General features: G+C 49.6%; 7 protein-coding genes across 7 annotated transcripts; 4 read left to right on the top strand and 3 right to left on the bottom strand.

Annotated features, from left to right (window-relative positions):
- Positions 1-513: 513 nt before the first annotated feature.
- On the top strand, positions 514-2361 carry N7515_008118 (S53 family peptidase; the record flags this gene model as incomplete). Its single annotated transcript, XM_056668862.1, has 2 exons — positions 514-2018; positions 2067-2361. 2 exons carry the CDS (start codon positions 514-516, stop codon positions 2359-2361), a joined length of 1800 nt encoding a protein of 599 aa, XP_056518692.1.
- A 389-nt stretch (positions 2362-2750) lies between these two features.
- rpnL (proteasome regulatory particle lid subunit rpnL) lies at positions 2751-3670 on the top strand (the record flags this gene model as incomplete). Its single annotated transcript, XM_056668861.1, has 2 exons — positions 2751-3317; positions 3392-3670. The coding sequence occupies 2 exons, from the start codon at positions 2751-2753 to the stop codon at positions 3668-3670; spliced, it is 846 nt and encodes a 281-aa protein (XP_056518691.1).
- Positions 3671-3790: 120 nt separating this feature from the next.
- On the bottom strand, positions 3791-5217 carry N7515_008116 (uncharacterized protein; the record flags this gene model as incomplete). Its single annotated transcript, XM_056668860.1, has 3 exons — positions 3791-3908; positions 3975-4934; positions 5021-5217. 3 exons carry the CDS (start codon positions 5215-5217, stop codon positions 3791-3793), a joined length of 1275 nt encoding a protein of 424 aa, XP_056518690.1.
- Positions 5218-7033: 1816 nt separating this feature from the next.
- Positions 7034-8692, top strand: N7515_008115 (MFS transporter; the record flags this gene model as incomplete). Its single annotated transcript, XM_056668859.1, has 5 exons — positions 7034-7121; positions 7181-7426; positions 7480-8304; positions 8365-8538; positions 8592-8692. 5 exons carry the CDS (start codon positions 7034-7036, stop codon positions 8690-8692), a joined length of 1434 nt encoding a protein of 477 aa, XP_056518689.1.
- A 244-nt stretch (positions 8693-8936) lies between these two features.
- N7515_008114 (cytochrome P450) lies at positions 8937-10334 on the bottom strand (the record flags this gene model as incomplete). Its single annotated transcript, XM_056668858.1, has 1 exon — positions 8937-10334. The coding sequence occupies one exon, from the start codon at positions 10332-10334 to the stop codon at positions 8937-8939; it is 1398 nt and encodes a 465-aa protein (XP_056518688.1).
- Positions 10335-11470: 1136 nt separating this feature from the next.
- N7515_008113 (terpenoid synthase) lies at positions 11471-12604 on the top strand (the record flags this gene model as incomplete). The annotated part of the gene is made up of 1 exon (XM_056668857.1): positions 11471-12604. One exon carries the CDS (start codon positions 11471-11473, stop codon positions 12602-12604), a length of 1134 nt encoding a protein of 377 aa, XP_056518687.1.
- An 825-nt stretch (positions 12605-13429) lies between these two features.
- On the bottom strand, positions 13430-15784 carry N7515_008112 (dynamin family protein; the record flags this gene model as incomplete). The annotated part of the gene is made up of 4 exons (XM_056668856.1): positions 13430-14686; positions 14748-14957; positions 15005-15329; positions 15402-15784. 4 exons carry the CDS (start codon positions 15782-15784, stop codon positions 13430-13432), a joined length of 2175 nt encoding a protein of 724 aa, XP_056518686.1.
- Positions 15785-16081: the final 297 nt, after the last annotated feature.

The following is a 16081-nucleotide window of genomic DNA, read 5'->3' as shown; positions in this document are numbered from 1 at the left end:
GCATTGGATATAGTCAGCTCGTTTGATACCTATGTGTGCATTTTAAATCCGAGAGTCCGGGCAGCGGCGTTCCTCGAGCGGGCACCTGCGGGCTGAAGGTAAGATATATATCGCGTCAGATGGACAATTTCCATCTAGGTATTTAGTACCTAGGTAGGTAGGTAGCGGGTGGAGGTTGAGGTCTCCCGTCTTAAGGACCTATGTCTCTTCGCGGTCCTAGGTAGCAGCGCCCGGGTGTAAAGATCAAGTCCTATCTAATTTCGGCATATGAGGTGGCAGACATCGGTGACTATCAGATTGATGTACAACGTTGTACTGGGTTGTCCAGCTTGGTAACGGACCAACGGTTAACTGGCTCAGTGAACGGTCAATCCATTCTATCCGATACCTATGGCGTGCATTTTTTTTCGTGGGTAAGGGTGTGGATTCACTTACAATGGAGCCGTGGAGATATAAAGTGACAGAATCCCCTCGGAGCGTACCATGCTGCTATCACGAATTCACAACCAGTCAATGCCGAAAATGAGACCCTATTCTCTACTTCTCCATCTCTTGGCTCTTCTGCAGTGCTATCCCCATCTGGTCGCTGCTGTTGCCTCCGTGTATCAGCGAGTCGAGCAGTTAGAAAAGGTGCCGGATGGCTGGTCAAGAGGAGACAGACCGTTGGCATCAGAGCTTATAAAATTCCGGCTAGCAATCACCCAGAACAACGCTGCGGAATTCGAGAGAAGGGTAATAGATCTCTCGACGCCAGGCCACCCCAGCTATGGCCAACACATGACACTGGACGAAGTGAAGGAGTTCTTGCGTCCGTCCACTGCTGTCTCGGACCGAATAATCTCATGGCTGAGATCTGAAAATGTCCCAGCAAGTTCCCTCAACTACGATGGCCATTGGATCTCGTTCACAGTTCCGGTCTCTCAAGCCGAGCAAATGTTGAAGACCCAGTTTTTCTACTTTCAGCAACAGTCTCAACAAGAACCCGTCATTCGGACTCTGGGATATTCTGTGCCGAGCGCTTTACACCCTCACATCCAACTGATTCAGCCTACAACTAAATTCGGCAATCTCAATCGTCAGAGCAGGTTGCTTTTGCCACCTCAGCGAGCGAGTCCGGAACAGCTAGCCGCTCCATGCAGCAGAGTCGTCACACCAAGTTGTCTGAAAGATCTCTATGCGATTGATAACACGACTACAAGATTTGATTGGCGAAATCGACTCGGGATATCTGGTTTCCTGGAACAATATGCCCGGCATGGTGATTTCGAGGCATTCATGCTCCGTTACGCACCGGCCCACTCAGACGTCAACTTCAGTACCGTCTCGATCAACGGAGGCAAAGATGATCAGAACTCCATGTCTGACAGTGTCGAAGCAAGCTTAGATGTACAATATGCCATTTCGCTGGCGGATGATGTGTTTGCAACCTACTATACCACCGGGGGACGCGGTCCTGTAGTCCCTGAGATAAACGATCCAAACTCGACCATCTCGACAAACGAGCCATACCTTGAACAGCTTCATTTCCTCCTTAATCTTCCAGACACAGAACTTCCCGCAGTACTTTCCAACTCATATGGAGAAGATGAACAGAGTCTCCCAACGTCTTATTTGAATGCGACTTGCAGTCTCTTTGCCCAGCTCGGCGCCCGAGGTGTTTCCATAATCTTCAGCAGCGGTGACTCTGGTCCGGGAAACACCTGTGTACGAAATGACGGGACTAACCAGACCAGATTCCTCCCAGGATATCCAGCTTCTTGTCCATTCGTTACCTCCGTAGGTGGGACGGAAGGTTCCAACCCAGAGAGGGCGGTTCCCTTCTCCAGCGGTGGGTTTTCAGAGGTGTTCCCTCGTCCTGCATACCAAGAGCAGGCAGTGGAAGGCTACTTGCGTCAACTTGGAACCCGATGGCATGGGTTGTACAATGCAAGTGGAAGAGGTATCCCTGATGTATCAGCCCAAGCGTCCGACTACATGGTTCGAGACCATGGCCAGTGGTCCTTAGTTGGCGGTACAAGGTTTGTTTTCGATGCACACAGAGAGACAAATTGGCTGACGTTGTGCAGTGCTTCAGCGCCAGCGTTTGCGGGCATAGTTTCTCGACTCAATGCTGCTCGTATTGCCCAGGGTAAACCGCGAATGGGCTTCCTGAATCCATGGCTTTATAGTCAGGGGAAACCAGGGTTGACAGATATTACTGAAGGTCACTCCGAAGGATGTAGTTGGACTCCTGATGGTGTCACTTCTCGGGTGCCGAACGCGAGCTGGGATGCTACCGAAGGGTGGGACGCGGCTACAGGGCTAGGCACGCCTTTCTTCCGTACGCTTGTGAAGTTGGCATTGTCAGATGACCATGAGTAAACATACGAAGTGAAGCTAAAAATTAGCTATAATCGTTGCGATAATTGTAACATGCCGAAGTTTTGCAATATCCCAGAAACAAAACCAGAAGAGACATTCGTCAAATGGCCCAGGGTGCTGGATAGATGCCTCCGAAGGTGCAATACGAAGTCGTTGACTCGTTGTAGTCAGGGGCCAAAGAGCCAAGCCGCAACTGCCAAAATGCCAACACGTGATCTCAAACTGACCGCCCAGCACAGCTCCGTCATGAGCGCCGGAATGTCGCCAACAACCATCAACGAAAACCCGAACTTACAATCTGCTCTACCATTGGATTCTTTGCCTTCTTTGAGACTATCTCCAGGTTGGCCGATACTCGTTCAACACTGCCCTAAATCACAACCTCCGCCATGTCCGATCTACAGTCCCTTGTCTCAGAGCTCCACGGTGCTCTCGAGCGCAAACAGCTGGACGCCGCCAACGAGCTCCTCAGTCGTGCCAAGCGCGCCCTCCTCATGCAGAATGCATTGATCCCGACTCTCTCTACACCTCCCCAGCTTGTCGTCCTCGCCCGCCAAGTCCTCGAACTCGGAGCACTTGCCTCCATCCGCCAGACCGACGCACAACTATTCACACGCTACTACCAGCAACTGCAACCATTCTACGACCTTGAGAGACATGCCGGTCTACCCGGGCAGAGCTCCTCGGAAGTCGACTTCAGCAATAGCCAGCGCAGCAAGATCACAGGATTGTATCTGCTTCTTCTTTTGAGCATGGGAGACAGTGCCAACTTCCACACAGTGCTAGAGGGTTTGGTGGAAGAGGCGAGCTTGAAGGGTGGTCGTGTTGAGGATGATGCATACATCAAGTATCCTGTTGAGTTGGAGCGCAACCTGATGGAGGGAAGTTACGACAAGGTGTGGAGAGAGACCAAGTCAGAGCGTGTCCCATCGGAAGACTTTGGTTTGTTCTCGAATGTAAGATATACCCGTACTCGATTCGCAGTGGTGTCTTTTCTGTCAACCCGCATGCTAATTCGGCATCTTTATAGGTTCTCATCGGCACTATCCGCAGCGAAATTGCAGACTGCTCTGAGAAGGCATACCCTTCCCTTCCTATTTCCAACGCCAAAAACCTCATGTTCCTCGAGTCGGAAGGTGCAGTCATTGAATTTGCCAAGCAGCGTGGCTGGATCCTCCGAGACGGTCGGATATACTTCCCCGTTGAGCCGGAGGCGACTGCCAGGTCCGAGAAGGATATTCTGATGGCCAGTGGCACTCTTATTGAGAATGCGCTGGGTTATGCTCGCGAGTTGGAGACTATTGTCTAATTACACGCGCAATGGAAACGATATACTTCGGGCTTCTTCTTGTTTTCGGGTGCGGGTGTACTTGCATACCCTCTGCCCATGCATTGTGATTTATCTAGCGTGTTCATGATCCCAATCATGTTAAAGTAATTCGGCTCCAACCTTCCCAGTAGCGATGATCTGAGTCGACATAGACACAGTAGATGATGCTATCCAGGTACGCTCAGCTTCAGGGCAGATGTCCACAACGGCATGGCTTCTTATTGCCTATAATCGTACAGTCCAAACACAGAGCCTGCGATCATAGAAACTACTCGACACACACAAAAGCTCCGAAGAGCCCCCCTTCTCCTCTCGCTCCTTCCCGCCCATCCACACACCACTCGCATAATTCATACTCTCATGCTCAGTAAACTTCGCCAGAACCTCAATCCCCCATTCTGAGCCCCCATCCTGCATCTTACAAGTAACCCGCACCAGCCTCGTACCGGCATGCATACAGCTCGCCAGCACCAAAAAGCGCCACTCATCACTCTCCACCGCGTCACTCGACCCAGGAATCTTCCTCGTATCCAGCAACTGCAGTCTCCAAACACCACCATCAAGACCCTCCTCCACAAGGACCTCCCCCCTCCGCGTAGCATGGTAAACGCGCAAAGTCTCATCATAACTCCCCGTCAAAAGAAACGGAGCATCATCCACCATAGGAACCGCAAGAGGCAGGATAGCCGTGACACCAGCATGATGGTGCCGAGCCCGATCATCATATTCCAGCAGCATGGACACGACATCTTCATCATCGTCATCTATCACGGCCGTATCGAATCGGCGTGTGTGAAGCCTGGCAAAGTCGTCGCCTGTGGACATGAACGGCGTCCGGGTACCGGTAATCGGGTTTGCGGAAGTTGATAATGCCACGAACCAGACTTCGATCATATCTTTTGCTTCGTATGTGTTCCATTCTGCGATATCTTCGCGAATGGAGCCGTGCGTCCCGAAGACAGAGGTCCGGCTATCTGAGAATGTGACGGCGAAGCCGTCTGCGGACGTTCGGAACCAGTTCTCTGGTGCCCAGGCGAGGAAGAGGGCCGGTATAGACGGGTCTTCGTGGACTTGTTTCATCCATAGTTGAGAAATGCTGGGGAGTGATGTTTCCTGGGAGGTAGATACCTGGAATAGAGATACTGATCCCACGCTGCTGGCAATTGCAAATAGGTCCCTGTGTCTTGGGTGGAAGTGCAGGTCAAATACTGCGTATGGGACAGGGATGCTTTGGATTTGGGATCTGGGGGTTGGTGTTAGTGGCTCTTCCTTGTAGTGTATGCCTGTGCTAGGGCTGTTATGCAACAATATGGTGATTGGTTAGCTTACAGTGCTTTGCTGGCCGGATCTAGTTTCCATAGCTGGAGACTCCCAGTTTTGGACTGTTCGATCTCTCCATCTTCGCTCTTGGTTTCCGATAGGAGGTATGTGCCCACGATAAAATAGTCTGGGAGGTCGGGGCAGAATTCTAGGCAGCTGGGTGGTTGGTCCAGGAACACTGTCGTTGCTGACTCGGGGTGTTTCATTTTTGCCTTTTTAAGTAAGTCCGAGCCCGTTAAGATAGTTCTCGCCCTTGCAAGCCCTCGATCCTTTAGTTTCAGGTCCAGAGGGGTGGAAGTGGCCTTTGATTCGGCTTGAAAATGTCCGAAACCGCGACGGCGGATTGGTCTATCAGAAAGGGCCAAGGTCTTGGCAGCCTATTCCCACTCTTTAAATGCGGATAATGAATGAGATGACTCAGATGAGACCTTTACCCTTCGGTTTGTTACATGCAATTTGAGGCTCAAGAAAATATCACATAGAGGTGGGCGCTGGGCGGTGAGAATGCAAGTCAAGACATCTGTGCAGTTTAGAGATGCCCTTGTACCGTCGTACGTGCACATTGCCACATGGGGATTAGATATGGCCTGTTATGCAGGGAAGGTCATAGCTATCAGTGGCGTAATAGTTAGACCTAGGGCTGAATGAGTATGGTGATGGTCGGCAGCCGATAATACTACCTAACCGGCACTATGAAGATTACTCCCTGCAATCGTGCTGCGACACTACACACGGGCCTGCCCTTGTGGCCGCCGGGGGGCTCACCTGGGGGGCTCACCCGGGCCTGCGCCCGGCAAAAACAAGCGCCACCCGCGCCGCAACAACCGGGGGAGGGAATCTCGGATTGCTGTACTTTTTTATATGCCGACCCCATATAAAAGTTAAAAGGTACCTGATTAGTGGGAATTAGTAGTATCATCTAGTGGGCAGTGTCTGACACTGACACAATGGATCCTCCTGTCAAGCTGTTGCCCCCGCTTATAGGGAGGTAATTCAGCCTAATCTTGAATACTCAGTGAGTCGAGTCAGAATTATCGTCTCGTGGGAGGAGCACGATTAATGCATAACGAAGGGTTGAATGAAGACTTAAGACAAATCAATTGGATCTGCGATTCATGTAGATGCATACATATGAGCTGAGATGTAGCCTCGAAGTCGCAGCAGTCACATCTCAGTGGCTGATTCCTCGAACTATTGTTGCACTGCATTGCATATGCGGCCCCCTACTACCTACTGTACATGTATTCGGTCTCGTGACCCTCGTGAGGATCAATTTACCCTTCTCAAACGTTTACCAACTCCACACTTAGTAGCCACGCTCATTGCTAATACTACTTCAAGTCTTCCGACACATTGCCCAGTCAGGAAATCCGACGGTTGCCGACGGGCTTTACCTATCGGAGCAGACGTCAAAGAATTCTGATCCTTAGCCTTGCAGAAGGGAATATTCCGAGGCAGCTCTAGATTTAGTCCAAACTGGACAGATCGTCCACCGCCAACTAACAAACGATCTCCTCCGAGTACTCCATATCCACTGCGTATTCGCTTGTGCAGCCAGTTGCAGGAATCAGCAGGATGTGCTGCATAGGGCGTGAACTCTAAGTGCTAGCCTGTATTCTGTGCGCACTCAGACATGACTCATTTTGCCCTTGAAAGATGCGTGGGGGCCCTGGGGGGTCGCAGCTTACGCACCTGGAGTCGGGGTCCACAATTGGGGTGCATTGTGGCGTCAATCACGATGCTCGGCCCAGACGCGAGGGCGATCTGAATTGGCTTCTTTGTCAATGGACGTCCGTGAACGGCGCTAAAAGGTAGAGCTAGACGTGCCAGGGACTCATAGGGAAATGAACAATTGTTTCTCTTCCTCGAGCTACTAGCTGGATATTACACAGGAATCAGGGATTTATCCATGCTCTTGAGTCTTGACTCATCCGACCTCATCCGACCTCAATCCTACTTAATCTAACTCGTCGCCTCCACTTTGATTTCTTCTTTGATTTTTCGCAAGACTACGAAATTGAGATGGAAGGCGATACAAAGCCTTGGGGGTATAGATGGCGCTCATCGCGCCTATTGGTGGTCTCGTCCATTACTGTCGCTTTATTTGCAGGTGTGTTAGGCTGGTGTTCAGATGTCTTGAGATCTGAGTCATGTTAACGAAATTTTTAGAGACATTCCTTTATGGATTTTTGGCACCCATTTTGCCGTACATGCTTGAGGAACGATTGAAAATCGATCCATCAGAAACTCAGAATTATACCACGGCATTGCTCACCAGTCATGGATTCATTGGCCTTGTCTCTGCTCCGATTATTGCCCACATTGCCGAGAAGACGCCGAGCCAGAAGACCCCACTCTTGTTCTCGCTCGCAGGATGTTTTGTGGGGACTCTGATGCTTGCTTTCGCCAAGTCTGGTATGGATGTCCTTTCATTCTTCACTGAGGTCTGAGCTAATGGTTGTATACAGTCTGGGTCCTCTTCGTGGGTCGTATCCTGCAGTCTACGGCGGGTGCCGCCACTTGGGTAGTAGGCTTTGCCCTATTAGCCAATAATGTGGACAAGAAGAATCTCGGAAAGTCAATGGGCATGGCAATGTCATTCGTGACCGCAGGAATGGTCGGCGGACCGACAGTGAGTGGTGCATTGCTGCAGCTGTTCGGCTACTGGACAGCCTGGTCATTTCCGTTGGTCGTGCTTGTCCTGGATATCATTGCCCGCTTGGTCATGATTGAGCCCGGGCGTCGATCAAGTGCTACCCCGAGTAAATCCTCCAACGCCTCGACTCCGAACAATGAAGAAGCACCGGCGGAAACCACCGCCCTGCTCTCTGATCCATCGCTCGATGCCTGTCCTGTTGAGATCAAACAAGATCTCAAACAAAAGTACTACAAAGCCATGCTTTCAGACCCTCGCGTCTTGACTGCCTTGGCTAACGTCGTATTCACCTCCTCCCTCATGGCCGGCGTTAGCAACACCCTTCCCGTTCACCTGAGAGAGGCGTTTGGCTGGGAGAGTCTGCTCGTGAGCATGATGTTCTTCTGTCTGCAGGTCCCAAACATTGTTCTCAGTGGTCCCTCGGGATGGCTTCGTGATAAAATCGGACTGCGAGGACCTACCGTTTTCGGTTGGGCTACGATGGTCCCTCTACTCATACTTCTGGGAATGCCCGGGGACCCCAACTTCCCATGGGCGGGAGGAGATGCAGCTGGAAAGCCCATCTTCACTACCAGTCTGTTTGGTTTGGGTAGTGTCTTACCACTTGTGCGTGGCGTGGGAGCCGTGCAATTGGCCTGTGAGTGATCTATGCTACGTGATTTGTTTGAGCTCGTGCTAACCTGTCTCCCTACCGTAGATGTGGTCAAGGAATTGGAGGCTACGGACCCCGTTGTTTTTGAGTCCAACAGAAGCAACTTGAGAGCCTTTTCCATGACTGAAGTTGGATACAGCCTTGGAATGATGATCGGGCCTCTGCTGACCGGCTCGCTGTTTGAAGCTGTTGGCTTCTTCTACATGACTGTAGGACTAGGTGAGTTATACTGTCTCTACTCTTCTATCACGCCATTGACTAACCTGGTTTAGCTACCATCTGCTTCATTCAGGCCGTATTGTCGTGGTTCTGGCTGGATGTCAACCCGCCACCTCAGGCCGCCGACGAATTGGATGGCCAAGAAGATGCTTGACGTCGAAACCAGCAGAAAAGTTATACCGTGATTTCTCCTAGCTCATTAGACCCAGTCTTGAGCTCATTTGTGATAGAATATAAAATGAATGCATTATTGTCCAGTTGACTTCCAAGATATGATCCAAACTCCAGGGAGATGGATCCCGTCGGTCCTAGCACCTCGAAACAATTTGCCTATCTTTCTTTCAAGCCTTTAGAGACATGGAATCATGTATATCATATAGAATCATGTATATCCTATATCACATACCCCTATTTGGCCAAATTTGCCCCGAAATCTGGGCCGTATCCTTACATGCATTTTCCCACTCCCTCTCAATGAGTTCCTGTGTTTCAGCGCTTCGGACCTTGAATGAGGCATCGAACGGCATAGACGAGGCTGTAAACAGGATTTTGATATCCCAAGGGTCGATCTCAACTCTCTTTCCATCTTTATAGGCATAAGAGATGTCGTAAGCCCACACAAGTCGAGCCATGATAATGCTGATGCTACTCCACGCCAGATGCTGCCCTGGACAGACTCGGCGCCCAAATCCGAATGGTCTGTGTTCAAGAGACAGGTTCTGGATCCATCTCTCGGGTCTAAAATCATATGGATCCGGAAAGATCTCAGGATCGAACGAAATAGTCCAATTGTTCGGAATAACGATAGTGCCCTTGGGTATGTGGTAACCCATGTATTCGTCATTTTCAGTCGTGGCATGGGGAAGTGCAAATGGAGCTGGCGATTGCCAGCGCATGGCTTCATTAATCATTGCTCTCAGGTAAGGTAGATTGGGGATATCTTTGTTGGATGGCATCCGCCCTGGCCCAACAACTTGATCCAGCTCCCGCTGTGCTTCCTTCAAACAATGTGGGTGCAGGACAAGAGCTTTTACCAGCAGACGTAGAACTGTGAAGATGGCTTCGAATCCCGCTTGCTCCAGAGTACCGATGGCATAGGCAAGCTCTTTTGGCGAAGCTTGACTTCCAGCCTTGGACTGCAAGGCCTCTTGGATCCAGTTCCAGGAAGACGTTGACTTCGCGAACTCGAGGTGCTCCATGTGAAATTCTGTCGTTTGCTTTTCCACAGAAGCACAGTCCCACTTCCAGGGAGTGAGAAAACTGGGCAGTCGGTCGAGAGAAGGAAAGAGTGCAGCCAACTGGTAATAGGTATTACCAATTGCTTCGAAGGGCTTTGCGTTCAGCTCCATGATCCGTGCAGGTATTTTGTTGCTCGAGTTTTCCAACCTGATACCGTAGCCTAGTGTCATCAGGACACTTCCCGCATAGCGGGATAAGGTGTCTTCCCAGTTGCTCGTATGCAGAAGTTCGGAGAGCGTTTGCTTGCTCTCCATGTCCTCGAGGACGTGGTATTTACCCACGGTGCTTGAATCAAGCATAGGGCTCACGATACGATGTTGATTCTGCCATTGCTTGCCATAGGGCATGACTGCTGTGTTGAGTCCGCTGGTCATCTCAGTTGCGATGCTAAACCGGGGGCGAGAGTTGTGGATGGCACCCCTCTTGTTGAACAAATCGTGGGCTATATCAAGGGAGCCTACGCTGATGGCCAGCTGCTGACCAAAGCGAAAGCTGACTATCGGGCCATATCTCTGATGCCATTGTTGCAGAATGTCAACCGGCCGTCCATTGAGCATTTGATGGACATTTCCAATGACGGGCAGAGGTCTTGGTCCAACTGGCAGATTGAGTCGATTCTTCCTTGCGGCAATGTAGCTGTGTATCAGGCAGACAGAGATAATTGAAATGAAAAGAAACAAATAGAGATCCCGAGGTTCTGACGAAGCTAGCCACTTCGTGATTCTGTGACTTGTGCTTGACGCCCAATTCATGGTGAGAGGGATGCTAGGGTAAATGCAATCAGGTTTCAGAGAAAGTGTGGGTAGCTAATAGCTCCTCTTGTCGCAGTGGTTATTTATGAACTCCCTTCAGCCTTGGAATTGATCACAAGACATACACGACAACCATTCTGCAGGCCAGAGCACGGTGGCGTTTGTAAACGGAGCGCTTGTATGATATGTCTGACGTCTCAGAAACCTTACCTGCACCTTAGCTGACATCAAAATACATGAAGTGAGGCCCCAAGTTGATGCTGTTCGTACAACCGCTGTTGATCATAGGCCAAGTCACATCTACTTGGAACTTGGCTGACGATGTGAAGCCCAGTGTGTTCACTCTCATTGCAAGAAGACTTCTCCCCTCGGCCTATCAGCTCGGGCTGAGAGAGTGAGTGAAAGTTCTTCGTGACGCCAGAGTGCAGCTTACTGTCTATCGTGAACTTTATCGCACATGCCTTATGAGCGGTGAGGTGTTCATTCAAAGTTTAAGGCAATCAGGTGGGTCACGTAAACCCTCTCTTGTGATACTGTTCGTTTGAGATTAAACAGAGTTTGCTCTAACTCATGAGAGCAAGACCAGATGTGCCATGGCACCGACCTCGCTAAGCCACATACATGTCCTTGGCACGATTAGAATCTGCAGCATTCCAAGATCTGAACATGCACGATGGACTCCTTGCAGGATACAGATATACATACATGTTACATGTTGTCCGAGAGCCACGCAGCTGAGTTTGGGTCCTCTGATATCAAATATTATAATACGATGGTCGGCCGTGGTCTATATCGCATCAAACCACACCCTGTCCGGTAGCAATTTGATAAGTTCACTGTTCATTGAAGAAGATATGGTAAGAAAGCGTTCTCCAGTCCCTTTCTCCAAGGACATGCCTGACTAGTATCAGGAGCCCCACTTGAAAATACCACTGCACGACATGGCAACTGGTCAAAGCAGAGACTGGGCTTCCGTTGGTACTCTTGAAATGACCTCTCTACCTTCGATGGCGTTTGTCTTGTCAATAGCTGTTCTCGCAGCCTTCTGGAAGTTGACTCGCCAGTGTTCACCTAAACGTCCTGCCGCGGAAAAGATCCATCCTAGCAGTACGGTATCCAAGAGAGATTATGAGGACATTGTGAATGAGTTCCTCCAGGGGATCTCATACCAACCGCCACAATGTGTGTTCGATGTGGCATTAAGCTCTCGTGTTGAGAACCACCTTTTATCCCATGGCATTTCACCGGAATTTATAAAACAAATCGGACGATGCATCAAAACTGCAACCGAGATAACCACCTTCACATATCCATTTGTCTCGCACGAGGTCCAAGAAGCGATCGCTTTATATGCTACATATGTCATCAGCATTGACGATCTCACGACTGATATCCTACCGGATTTGCAAGGCTACGTCGCTCAATTGGTTGCTGGACGGCCCCATCATCATGAGCTTCTCCGTGGCTTTACACATTTTCTGGGTAGCCAACAGCGTCTTTTTGGACAGTTCGGAGGCGACATGATAGTCAAGGGGACATTGGAATTCATCTCCTCGGCCGTAATTGAGCAAGGCCAAGATAGATGCTTGAACTTGACCCAAGATGCAGCCGACTATCTGGTCTATTTCAGGGCAAAAACAGGTGTTGCTGAGCCATTCGCGTTCTTTTTCTTTCCAGAGGACAGCAATCCGGAGGAAGACGATCTGAGAAAATACATCGCGGCTATCCCAAGTATCATGCTGATTCTGGGCTATGTCAACGATCTCTTATCGTTCTACAAGGAGGAGTCCAAGGTTGACGACTACCCGGGGTTCGTGCAGAACCACGCTCAGGTCTATGGTCTTACCTCTCTGCAGTCACTGCGTCAACTCATGGTTGAAACGCTAGCCGAAGTCCGGAAGATCCGCAATATATTCTTCCATGATGCGGCCATGACTGATCGCATTGATAAGTTTATTTACGGGTATGTATTTTATCATCTGTGCTCGAGACGGTATAGACTGGATGAGTTAGATATTCCCGCTGCTCTTGAGTCGAGAATTCGTTATCACCAGATGGTGAAGGTGCCACAGTAGAGAACATGGGTGCAACTTGCCAGTTGGTGGGGACTTGCCAGTTGGCGGGAAGGATACTGAAGACTCAACAGAGGATTTTTGTTCATATTTTACTTACGAAGATATTGTACACATCCAGTCTCGTTTACTTTCCTTATATAGCTCCCGCTTACAGGCACACTCTTAGAGTGTTACTTGTGTGATTTATCTCTCGCCGACAGGGGCCGCAGACCCAGGGAGGTTAGGTCATGTACCAGTATGCTCAAGTCTATAAGTTATACCATCCAGAACTACGCTGTTCCGTGTTCCAACCTAGTGAATGGAGATGAGATGCCTCGTATGGCTTTCACCCACTTTGCGCGTGCTCTTTTAGGGTTTGCGCATGGCCGCCACTATGGTGTCGATAGGACCTTCTTCAATTTCAACATTTATGAATAAGCTCGTGGACCCTGAAGCTATTGAGGCCTGGGAAGCTCTCTATTGCATATCGCCCGGTGGCATCGGCTTCAGTCTTCATATGGCGGGACGGAACATGAGACCTCGCAAATGAAACACCGCAGAGTGAACAAGTTTCAGATACTGCATGCTAGACTCGGGATTCTTAGGAAGGAGCTTGGGCAGAAATTTAGTCATCGGCATCCCGGAACCTACTAGATACATGAAAGGCGCTTTGAAGGGAAAGTCTGCATGTAGGCATAGGTCTTATAAGTTTACAATAGGAGACTGTCGGTATGGCAAAGCAATTGAAATTCTTTTTCATCATCTACCTAGGCAGCAATCAGTTCCAAATGACCATCCAGAAATACCAAGTCTTTACTCTTCTTGAAATCTTCAGCCTCTTCATGATTAATTCAAGAGAATCTTCCTGCCAACTTCCAAGTCGGCGATTTCCTTCTGCAGCTGTAGACGTCTCCGCTTTGTGTTGCCACCCTCCCCGGCAATCTCCTCCAATGCTTTGTCCGAGAGACCATTGACCCACGATGACGAGAACAACTTCATGGGAGCTTCCGGGCCGGTCACGAGGAAATAATCCGCTCCCTGCATACAAACATTGTCGACAAATCGTTTCCGGGCCACTTTGTAGTACGCCTGTAGAATGTCATGAAGGTCGTGGACAGTATGCTCGACATTGCTCATGTTGTCACAGTATGAGAGATCGCTAACACGAACGACCTCTCCATGTTGTGAACAGTAGTTGCAATTGCATTTCCACTTCTTCGAGGCCAGCGCTTCTTTGAACCTTTTTTGTCGGCATTTTTGTAGGTTATCATTCAAGTAATGGTTCAAGGTCATCGGTGTCCCTCCACGTTCGATCTTCAACAGAAAGTCGACATGTAAAATAGCCTGCCTATACTTGCCGATTAATTCATCCCATAGGTGAGTGAGAACGTTGGTCGAAATCCTGATATCACCGCAGGCAGCGAGAAGTGCCTTTTTGATGAATCGGTGAACCATGGTGATCACATCACTCATGTATCCTTGCGCCAGGGTCGACCACTTCGCGGATTGTTTTTTCATCAGTGCCGACAGCAAGGTATGATTGAAGGTTCCAATTTCGAAGCCACGAGATTCACGATAGACCGTTCCCATCCAGATTGAGATACCATCTTTAGCTCTAGGGGCGTTAACAGCATCATGCAAAATTTCCTGCACTTCTTCATCTGCCTGAATTCCGCGGCTTGGAATGAAATCAACTCCGCACTGTTTCGCTGGCTCAATTTCTGCGGCGAACTCCTCGGATGAACCTGCCGACTCTTCTGACCCTTTTGATCCCTCTGGTTCTTTTGGCTCTGGTAGAGGGTCTGGTAGAGGGTCTGTCTGGGATGTATCGGTAAATGCGAATTCGTGACCCCATGTGGAAACGTGATTCGAAAACTCCTCATTTCTGCTGGAGACCATGGTTGCCAACCGAACATCCCGATCTGTATCGAAAATGTCATCCAAGCTGTAGTTCGCGACTAGCGCCAGATGTGTGATTTGTTGAAATGATGAAACGATGTCCAGAAGCGTCATGCGTTGCTGTTCCGGGGTCTGCCGCTCAGTTCCAAGCGATTGGAGAGCTTTTCGTGCGGCATTAAGCCTCTTAGTCGATTCCGAACGTACCTAGACCCGCGGATGTCATTAGCGAGTTTATAACTATCACAAAGTCTCCAATGTGGCCTACCGAAGGAAATGTGCGGCGAACGTGTGATGTGAGAACAAGTTGGAGCTGTTTTCCTAAAGCATTGATGCCAAAGTTCTCAGCTCGCACACGGTTCCACGGAGGAGTTTGATGCCACTTTTTCTCTAGAAGGTCTCGATCGACATTTCCATCCTCAAGCTCCTGTTGTCCTAGGTTCCGGACAATAATCCACCCAAGCTTGCCACTGGTATTCTGGTCCTCGATCATATCGATTATTTCTTTTCGGTTCCTTGATCGACCAGGTCGATTTTGGTCATGATTTGCAGCGTTCTTTCGCCAGTAGGATCGATTTCGCGGGCTATCTCAATAATCTCCTGCGTCGCAATGTCGACATTTGCTGGAACAACGGTCAACACGACAGAGCGTGGGTTCTTCATGTAATTGTAAACCATGTTTCTAACGAGCACTATGTCATCTTTTGTGGTGATTCCATTGATCGTGGTTTTGAATATCCCTGGGACATCAACCACACTGAGATGATCCTCCTGGGGGCCAGAGATCTCAAGCCGGAGAACACTGTTGGAAAACGTCGCCTTTCCAAAGGATCCAATAACTTGTAAATCACTGAGATTTAGAAGCTTATGGACCTAGCCAAGTCAGGGCACATTCTGAGGAAATATGGAAGAACTTCATAACCCTATCTCTCTCATCATCTGAGCAAATCCTTCTCCGCCGAGAGCCTGCAGACCAGTAGCATTCCAGTCTCTTAGTTTCTGTGCCTCGTCAGTTCCTAGATCCGGTGCTGGAATTATGGAAGCCGAGATCTCTCGGCCAACCAAGTTGACGTTTCGCCGGAAGATGATCTGGGTAGCGAAGCGAGTGCAGAGACCACTGTCACGGGGGAAGTTCAGCTTGGTTAAGCCTTCTAGGACAGAGCTCTTTCCACTTGATTGGTCGCCCACTACCACAAGCTGTGGAAGATCGACGTATTCTCCCACATTACAAGCAAATAGTTGGTCAATTTTTTCAAGCAGGCCAGGGTCTGACAAAGTGATGCTCTCCACCTCTTTGGCGATCATGATTTCTGATGATGATTCCGGAAGATGCCACAATCTAGAAGAAATCGTAGCAAAGAGTAAGAATTCACAACGGACAGGTCTGCGTGCCTGGCTGGAGTGAGGCTATGAAGGGAGTATCGGGCGGAGTCTACAGGTAGGGTTTCATCGAAGTGGAGAAAGGGAGATCGATGGATAGATAGATAAAGAAGGAAAGGACTAGTTACCTTGTTAGGAAGTAACTTATATAGTGCTAGGGAGCACCCAGATGTCACATGACAGTACATGAGCGGGATGTCGGTTGTCAGTCTGTTGTCACCC

Source organism: Penicillium bovifimosum (genome assembly GCF_028826915.1).
Source record: "Penicillium bovifimosum strain IBT 22155 chromosome Unknown utg000006l_segment0_segment0, whole genome shotgun sequence".
NCBI classification, from domain to species: domain Eukaryota; kingdom Fungi; phylum Ascomycota; class Eurotiomycetes; order Eurotiales; family Aspergillaceae; genus Penicillium; species Penicillium bovifimosum.
The sequence above is the reverse complement of the archived record's forward strand: the minus strand, read 5'-3'. Positions and strand labels throughout refer to the sequence as shown.